This window comes from Alligator sinensis, unplaced genomic scaffold (assembly GCF_000455745.1).
Source record: "Alligator sinensis unplaced genomic scaffold, ASM45574v1 scaffold1012_1, whole genome shotgun sequence".
Taxonomy (NCBI): Eukaryota; Metazoa; Chordata; order Crocodylia; family Alligatoridae; genus Alligator; species Alligator sinensis.
The window spans coordinates 822170-832082 of NW_005842104.1; the positions used below are offsets into that span (position 1 = coordinate 822170).

The 9913-nt window shown below is 42.4% G+C and overlaps 1 protein-coding gene across 4 annotated transcripts in view; it reads left to right on the forward strand.

Annotated features, from left to right (window-relative positions):
• The window catches only part of LOC102372304 (glutathione S-transferase 3-like), a 25408-nt gene that overhangs the window by 5964 nt on the left and 9531 nt on the right, over nt 1-9913 (forward strand). For 2 of the 4 annotated variants that reach the window (XM_025205127.1, XM_006024480.3), the window contains exons 2-3: nt 5472-5578; nt 6974-7025. In XM_025205127.1, coding sequence (XP_025060912.1) covers nt 5492-5578; nt 6974-7025 — 139 coding nt within the window. In that variant the 5' untranslated portion in view covers nt 5472-5491. Of the gene's footprint in view, nt 1-4757; nt 5345-5471; nt 5579-6973; nt 7026-9913 lie in introns of those variants that run through there. The other 2 variants (XM_025205126.1, XM_014520320.2) reach the window with 2 other exon arrangements.

Consider the following 9913-nt stretch of genomic DNA (forward strand, 5'->3'; position numbering starts at 1 on the left):
GTGTGTGTGTGTGTGTGTGTGTGTGTGTGTATATGTGTATATATATATAGTGTGTGTGTATTGTCTTTGTGTGTGTATATATATATATATTGTGTATATATATCCAGCTCGGTATATCTTCAGCTGTGTTTATCTACAGCTTCATATATCTACATCTCTTTGTATCTACCTCTGTGCATATCTCCAGGTCTGCATATCTCCATCTTTGAAGAGCTCCAGCTTCATATATCTACCTGTATATATATGTCCAGGTCAGTATATCTTCAGCTCTGTATATATCTAGCTTCATATATCTTCATCTCTATGTATCTACCTCTCTGAATATCTCCAGCTCTGAATATCTCCAGGTGTAAATATTTCCATCTATCAATATTTCCACCTCTGAATATCTCCAGCTATTAATATCTTCACCTCGGAATATCTCCAACTCTGTATAGCTCCAGCTCTGAATAACTGCAGCGCTCAATATCTCCAGCTTTATATGTCTAGCTGTCTATATATTTGCACCTCTGCATGTGTCCACCTTCATAGATCTACATCTCTATATCTGTACCTCGCTGAATATCTCCAGCTTTGAAGAACTGCAGCTTCATATGTCGACATGTCTATATATGTCCAGATCTAGGTATCTCCTGATTCATATGCCTACATCTCTATATATGTCCAGCTCTGAATATCTCCAGCTTCATATATGTACATCTCTAGATTTCTCCAGCTCTACATATCTGCAGATTCATACCTCTACCTATTTATATATCGACCTCTCTGAATATCTCCAGCTCTGCATATCTCAAGGTCTAAATATCTTCAGCTCTGAATATCTCCAGCTCTGAATAGCTCCAGCTTTCTGTATCTACCTGTCTATATATCTCCAGCTCTGCACGTCTCCAGCTTCATAGATCTACATCTCTATATATTTACCTCTCTGAATATCTCCAGCTTCATATAGCCACCTGTATAGATATATCCAGCTCTGTCTATTTTCAGCTCTGCATATGTCCAGCTTGAAATATCGACATCTCTATATATCGACTTCTCTGAATATGTCCAGCTCTGAATATCTCCTGTTCTAAATCCTTCCAGCTATCAATATCTCCAGCTCTCAATATCTTGAGCTCTGCATTTCTCCGGATATGAATATCTCCAGCTTTATGTGTCTACCTGTCTATATATTTCCACCTCTTCATATCTCCAGCTTCATAGATCTACATCTCTATATATTTACCTCTCTGAATATCTCCAGCTTCATATAGCCACCTGTATATATATATCCAGCTCTGTCTATTTTCAGCTCTGCATATGTCCAGCTTGAAATATCGACATCTCTATATATCGACTTCTCTGAATATGTCCAGCTCTGAATATCTCCTGTTCTAAATCCTTCCAGCTATCAATATCTCCAGCTCTCAATATCTTGAGCTCTGCATTTCTCCGGATATGAATATCTCCAGCTTTATGTGTCTACCTGTCTATATATTTCCACCTCTTCATATCTCCAGCTTCATAGATCTACATCTCTATATCTGTACCTCGCTGAATATCTCCATTTTTGAATAACTCCAGCTTCTTATGTAGACATCTCTATATATGTCCAATTCTCGGTATCTCCTGATTCAGCTGCCTACATCTCTGAATATCTCCAGCTCTGAATATCTCCAGCTCTGAATATCTCCAGCTCTGAATATCTCCAGCTCTGAATATCTCCAGCTCTGAATATCTCCAGCTCTGAATATCTCCAGCTCTGAATATCTCCAGCTCTGAATATCTCCAGCTCTGAATATCTCCAGCTCTGAATATCTCCAGCTCTGAATATCTCCAGCTCTGAATATCTCCAGCTCTGAATATCTCCAGCTCTGAATATCTCCAGCTCTGAATATCTCCAGCTTCATATATGTACATCTCTAGATTCCTCCAGCTCTACATATCTCCAGATTCATACCTCTACCTATTTATATATCGACCTCTCTGAATATCTCCAGCTCTGCATATCTCAAGGTCTAAATATCTCCAGCTCTGAATAGCTCCAGCTTTCTGTATCTACCTGTCTATATATCTCCAGCTCTGCACATCTCCAGCTTCATAGATCTACATCTCTATATATCTACTTTCCTGAATATCTCCAGGTGTAAATATCTGGAGCTCTGAAGAGATCCAGCTTCATATATAGAGAGCTGTATATCTATCTATATGCAGCTCAGTATATCTTCAGCTCTGTATAGCTCCAGCTTCATATATCTACATGTCTACATATGTCGAGCTCTATATACCTCCAGATTCATCTCTCTAAATCTCTATGTATCTACCGCTCCGTATATCTGTATATATATTGTAGGGGGATTTAGGAACTTTTTGATTCGACTGGCGTGTTGCGGGACCTGTGGAAAATTGTGTGGGGATTGGGTAAAAGTCGGCCTACGCGGATGTGGTGTGTGAGGGAAATGGCGTGGGCATTTGGAAAGCTTTCTTGACGGCACGTGATGGCTTTTGCGTGGGAAAGTGGTCATTTTGTGTGGGGATTGATTTCAGCACTCTTCATGGGAATGTGCTGGGCCGGCCCCCGGGCGTCATTTCCTCGACTGCGGTGCGGTAAGCGGTGCGTGCGTTTTCATTCCCGTGAAAGTGTCTGACGAGGGTCTGCCCTTTCCCGCAGGCTCCTCCTCGTGCCCCCGTCCTTGGAGCCAGCGTCTCAGCGAGGGGCCGCAGCGTGACAGGAGCGGGACATGGGGCAGAAGGGCCCCCGGGACGTGTCGTGTCGTGTGGCGTCTGCAAGGGTCACTCTGGGCAGTCCGAGGTGTGTGCGGGGCCTGCAGCCGTCCCTTGGAAGCAGCCAAGGCCCCACGGGCGACAGGTGAGTAGGTCTTTCTGCTTTGACACGCTCAGCGGACGCTCAGCTTCTGCCTGGATGCACATCACCACGTAGCCTGCTCCAGCGCTAACACATCCAGTCATGCCAGCTCTTGCCTCTACTGCTGGCAGCACCCTCCCAAAACAATGAGCTGCACGTGGGCTGTGTGGTGGGAGAAACCTCGCTAAGGTTCGTTGTCTAGCTGTAATTTGATTGACAGACAACGCGGGTAAAGAAAGACAGCTGTTTATTTGCTCGAGCAAAGACCATAAAGCCAGCAAAAGGCAAAATGCGCCCCCCCCCCTAAGGGTGAGGTGATCTTTTATACTTATTACAACAAGGCAAGACTTCATGGTTAACAAAAAAAAGCAATATTTGGGCGGTGCTTTTTAAATCTTTGTAACAGCATATTTCTATTAAGCTGAACTAGCACTTTTTTAAAAGCTAAAAGTTAAGTAACAGTAACATTATAATATGTTAGCAAAACCTTACACAGTAGTAGATACTTCTCAAGGACACAACCAGTGCACCCAGAACAGTGGTTTCCCTGTCTTATCTTACTTCTTGCTGTAGCTGATTTTTCAGCACACAGACACAGAGATGCTTGCTGCTTTTAACTCAGAAAATGCTTAATACAGTTAAAATGATTACTTGACACAAGCAAAGGCTTAGCTATCAATCTGCCTTGTGGTCAGCTGCATTGCTAGGCCACAGGTCATGCCTTGTATTCAGCTGTAAAGCTAATACTTCCTAATAATCTAAATTATTGTAAACCTAACAGTATGCTTATCAGAAAACTATTCTATTTTAGGGTAATAACAAACCTGCGCACTACAATATTAGAATTAAAAATGCTTACCTGGATCCCCAAAATGAGAACCAAACATTAGAAAACATTTTGCTTGAACATTAGCATGCCATACTTTCATGTTCAAATGCTACAGAGCATACAGCAAAGTTCTATGACATAAGAACTAACATTAGAGCATCATCCTGATTTACCGCCTTATTTTCTGTCTTGATGAGTTTGATGACTAAAGCTGGTTATCTTTAATAACCAAGGACAATCCTGTAATCAGTATTTGGAATTATTTTAAGAAGTTTGCTTATTTCCTCATCTGCTTCCTACTAAAACAATCCAGTATAAATTACTCTTTATTTAATAAGCAACCTGAACTAGGTAGACAGATGAACTTGCGTTGCACAAGCTAACATTTAGGTGTCTTGCCTCACAATGGAATCTATAGTTTGCATTCTCTCTCTCTCTCTTTCCTCCCTTCCCTCCCCCAGCACACAACTTGTTTGCACACATTACAGACCATCAAGCTTGCATATAAACTGCATACTGTAAGTCAGTTGGAAGGATATTGATACATTCTTAGTGAATTGTGTAACTCGATTGGAAATTTGGTGCTAGAATGAGTAACAGCAGTGTTAATTGCCAGGGCCCCAGGAACGGCAGCTAAACTTTCTCCAGATTTATTTATTTGTACACGCAGTCCTTGACTTACAGCGTTTCGAGTTACAACGTTTTGCATTTACGTTTATAAATTGACACCCTGTTTCAACTTTATGATGTCAGTTTCAACTTTATGACACTTGATCTCCGATGCGACGCCACATCTTCCTGGAGAACATCTGTCCAAACTTCCTTGGACACTTTCTTTAAGAAAGCAGACAAGACTCGAGAAAAACCTGCAGCCAAGACTCCTGAGAAGACTCCAGCCAAGAACCCTTCAAAAAGTCCAACCAAGAACCTTTCAAAAAGTTCAGCAAAGTCACCTCAAAGAAGTCCTTCCAAATCAATATGATTGCTATTTACAATATAAATACATTAATGTAGCTATATTACTCATCTATAATTGATTGAGTACAAAATTCTGGGGTATTTTTGGTGGAAATAGGGTATCGGGCCTAGGTTCAGGAACGGATCCCCCATTTATAACATTATTTCTTATGAGAAAATTGGTTCCAAGTTACAACGTTTTGATGTAAGATGCAGTTTTCAGGAACCAATTGTGTTGTAAGTCCGAGAACTTTCTGTATATGGTTGGAGGCAGGGGATCTCTGCATAAAATTGTGCATGATCAGATTGTAGACATAATGATTTGGACCTACTAACTTCTGTTGTGAACTTCTGAATTTGCCAGATATTGTTCAAATCTGACACTGTCTAGGACATGCAGCAAAACTCTCCTCTTTTGGTGGGCGGAGAAGCCATTCCACTATCAGAATGAAAATGGGAACTGATGGCCCCTTTTATCCCTAACTGCACCACAGCTTTTATGAACTCCACTAAGGACTTTGCTATTACATGGAAAGTGCTTTAGTACAGCAGGCTACAAGATACTACCTTTAGTGTTAGACCCTTTGCTGTAACCTCCAGCTCTACAAAATCTATGCTTTCTTTTGCTTTTTCTGAAGTTCTTAGATCGTGAAGAATACAGCGATACTATTAAAGTAACTTAGCTGTACATTGATAAACACAACCTATTTCAAGTAAGTATTTTAGTGAATTATTTTCTAAAACTAATTCAGCATTTTTCAATATCATATAAAACCAATTTCAAAATAATTTACAAAATCTCTTAATAGTAACTTTTACCCATCTCCATGTATTTGTCAGGTCGCAAGAATCTTGAAATCATGGCTGGAAAACCCAAACTTTACTACTTCGATGGAAGAGGCAAAATGGAGTCAGTTCGCTGGTTGTTGGCAGCTGCTGGAGTTGAGGTTAGTTTTTATATATTTCACTGTAATAAACTGAAGATCTGCCTCAGCCAGAACTTAAAATTAAGTGCCTGGGCAAAAACGAAGCAACCAGGGTAGAATAAACTGTGCAAACTAAACAAAAGTAGTAAATATACATCTGTGAATATGGATGGATGAACCTCCATGTTTAAACTGCACCTTCAGGCTTTGGTATGACATTCTAAATATGAAAAAAAATCTATCTTGCTTCTGAATACTTACAGTTTACTGGTAAGTAATGTGGCAAGATCCATGCTATCAGTTTTGTACAGAACAGAAACAAACTGATAACCTAACATATCCCAGGCTATCTGCTTTCTTTTACTTATCATTCATACTTGTCCTTCCAGCCCGTAGCAGTTAGTTTGGGGTTATTTCTGTGCTTTTCCTACTCACATTTCTCCTGCTTCATCTGATTGACTTGTTTCGAATGTGGGTTGCATCACAAATATTTTGTTCTTCATTGATATATGTATAAAGCCAGACAGGGGTGTAGGTTGTAGCTGTGTTGGTCTAAGGACATAGACAGACAAGGTTCTTTGGGTAAATCCAGTATCTTTTATTAGACCAATTCAAATAGTTGGAAAAATTCTTCTCGGCAAGCTTTTGGCCACAAACAAACAAAGAGGCCAAACAGGACTTTTTGGGCAAACCATAGGCCCCGACTTTTATTTTTGCTGGGGGGCGGGCTAAGATGATGGACTTGTCAAAAGTTTTCTGGAATCCAGGTTACAGCCCTCTTCCCTGGGGGTCCAGGGGCCTCAGGCCCCCACATACTTGGCACCTCTGGGGCACACTGATCTGCACATGTAGGATCTTTTGAGGGGAGAATAAAAATAGCTGACAAGTGAATTACCGTAGTGAAATTAAACACCAGTTCAGAAATAGCAAACTGATGTTCCATATTATTTCCTATATTGACATGCTTTCCCTGAGCTGAGCTTAAAACACCTCCAAACTTGGGCCGAAGTTTATCCTATGTAGCTAATAAAAGAATTTGGAATAAAACAGGGTAACAGTGTCACAAAGAGACAAACACTTGGTCAAAATTTGTCTGTCTGCACCCATGATATCTATGCCAGCAATTTTGGAGTAACTGTGTAGTACCTCTCTCATTAATAACTAATTTTACATTCCCAAACCCAGGATTCTTTTCATTGTGGCTACTACTAGAAATCTGTTGCATATTCTGAGCCAAAAAATGCTACTTCATCAGACAGAAAACTTAGTACATCTTTGGCACTTGTTGCCACCAGCTGTTGTCATACAGTTGTTGTCTTCTTCATAGTTTCTGCATTGTGTCCATATCCTCCCTCCATTGTCATACTTTGCCTGAAAAGATGTTGTTTGTTTCCTTTTGTATCGCCCCCCCTGCAGTTTGAAGAAGAATTACTTGAAACGAGAGAACAATATGAGAAGCTATTACAAGGTAGGTCCAGATTTCTGAAGTGCTTGACCAGGTTCCTCTTAATTCAGGAGAGCAACAAAGCAAAGACTTGAGGAATTTAGGAAGAATTCATTGTTTTTCCTCCATACATTGAAGAGGTAAAACGTGAGTGCCTGGACACAACATGTCAGTGTAACTAATGTAATGTCAGTTTTGCACACAATGGTAAATTGCACTGCATAGACAGGCTAGCCACTATCCTGGAGAAGCTGTTTTCATTAGACATTATTATATTATATTGTTATATCATGGAAGTTGGGATGGGAGGAAGGGAGTGGGGAGGGGAAAAAAAGCTGTTTTGCCACAGACAGATTAACTATACTGGAAAGAAAGTGAATCAACTATCCTGATTCTGGCGTAAATTATTGCAATGTGTTTTTACTACATCTAGGTACGTATGCCATGAGAACGCGTAGAGCTGGACAATATCTGTTTGCTCCATGTTTATACAAATGCAAAAGCTGATTACAGCAGTATAATAAATATGTTGTATGTCCAAGTCCTGAGTTCTGTGGTCAATTAAAGGAGTTGTCAGGCTTGTCACTGACAAGCATGCCCTTCAGTTAGCTGCTGTGACTCACTGCAGATGAATCTGCTCATTGGAGTTCTAAAGATTAGCTTGCTAAAAACAATGCCAGAACATATGTGTTCTGATATGTCACCTCCTATTTCCTCTCTCCATCTGAGCAGCCCTTTATCATGGACGCTAATCATCATGGACTGTTAAAGCAGTGGTGCTCAAGGCTTTGGTCTGGGCCAAATGAGTGTCATGAGGCTAGTCTGTTTGCTGAATTGATCCCATGTGTCAGCAACAGACTCTGGGGCAAGGCAATGCCCTCTCCTGCTCTGAGCACTGGGATTGAGCCCTAGGGCCCAACACTGGCCCTGCACACCAGGATTGGGCTCCTAGTACCACCCCGTCCTGGTCCCCCACACCACGATCGGGTCCTAGGTCTGCCCTTCCATGCCGGGGAAAACCACCCCTGACCCTGCACAGTGGGATTGGATACCCAGTCCAGTGCATGGGTCTGGAAATTTGGCAGCTGGGAGCAGTGCCATTGCTCCCCCAATATCAAATTTCTGGACCAGTGGGGAGCCCAATGGGGCAGTGACATGGTACTGTGGGCCAGGGGTTCAGCACCCCTGCATTAGACCAAATGGGCTCAAAGCATGAAGCCAGTACTGTCTATCTTTATTATCCTGGCAGTCTGGCCCTGCAGCTTTTGTGATCTCCTGGTGGTATTTTGTACAGATTTAAGTAATTAACTTATTTTTTTGCTGTACAGTCAGTTTTGAAACTGAATGTAGTGACTGTTTTTGAGGCCCATAACAAAAAATAATGCTGCTCTTCTCATAACTGCAGTGATAAGACCCTGATAGATTATTTTTTTGGATGTTTGCCCCGCTCTTTTCAGAATAACTGTCAGAACTCATTAGACTTCTTCATGAGAAGCATTGTGCCATACAGAAAACTAGTATTTGAGATGTGATTACTTCCTCCTGATCCTTCTGCTCCCTAAGCAAGTGGGTTGGATTTTAATAAGCTGCAAAAGCCTGCCACATCCTGTGACAACCAAAGTTTCATTGTATGTACTTATAGAATTTAATTTTCTGTGTTCAAAGGCTTTATTTCCTGGGTGAGCTTTGGTTTGTGTTGCAGGGTACTAAGGTGTGCCTGCTCCTTCAAGAGCAAAGGCAGCTTAGTTTAGGGGCCCTGAGAGCTAGGCAGGACTCCACAGAGCTAGGGTAGCCTTGGCAGCAGGCTAATCAGGGTATTAGTTGGCATCTGCACCCGGTCAGCTGACCGGAAGGAAACAGGGCCCTGGGCACATATAGGCCCTGGGGCTGGCAGGGAGTTAGTTCTCCATCAGCAGCAAGGAAGAAGGAGCTCTTGCAGAAATGCTACTCAGAAATGCTTGGTTGCATATTCTGCTGCTGGTAAGACTAATGGGCTCTAGGAGCTTCTAAAGTATCTGAGGCTAGGAGGCACACATTGTTGAGGGAGAAGCTTGCCTCCTTGAAGAGGCATAGTGTGACCTCCAATGTTGTTGTTGTTATGTTATAGCCCAGGGGCTTGTATTTATGTTGTTGTTTGAAACCAGTGGACGGAGCAGAGGCTATTGGGGAGGAAGCCTCATTGGGGCACACTACCATGTAGAGCCCCAGCACCAGAGGGGGCGCTGCTACAGGAGGTGAAGGGGCCCCAGTGCTAGAGCACCAGTGAGGGCACAGCAGATACAGGGGGTGAAGGGACCCCAGCGCCAGAGGGTGCAACCATGAGTGATGTGTGCCTCCAGAGGTGGTGGGGGGCATGGCAGCTGCCCGCAGGTGGCAGCAGCGGTGTTGGCAGCAGGGGGGATGTCAGCAGCGGGGGTGTAGCCCTGTGGGGTCAGGCCAACTCTCAGGATCTCAATATTGCGCTGTTAGACAGGAGGGTGTGACACAATTGCACATATACAAACACACAAGTCAATTGTATATGCACTCTCTCTCTCTCTCTCTCTCTCCCCCCCAAGACTGGCACATACGCATTCAAACTAGTCTAGGTAAATGCATACCTATCACTAATTCAAGCACATACACTATACACCCCAAAAGTTAGACAAAAATCAATTGTCCATACCCACACACTCAGTATACATACATAGATTACTAATCCATGTATCATACACACAATGAGATAAATACACACACACACGTGCACACTCACCAGTTCACACGCATACAACCCACCTACACATAGGTAACTTCCTAATTTTGATGGCACATTATGTATGTGTGTTCTTGGGGTACCTGGGATACTTGGGGGAAGGCTAAGGTGAGAGAGAGAGAGAGAGAGTTAAAGTGTAGGGAGTGAAAGTTGCCAGAAC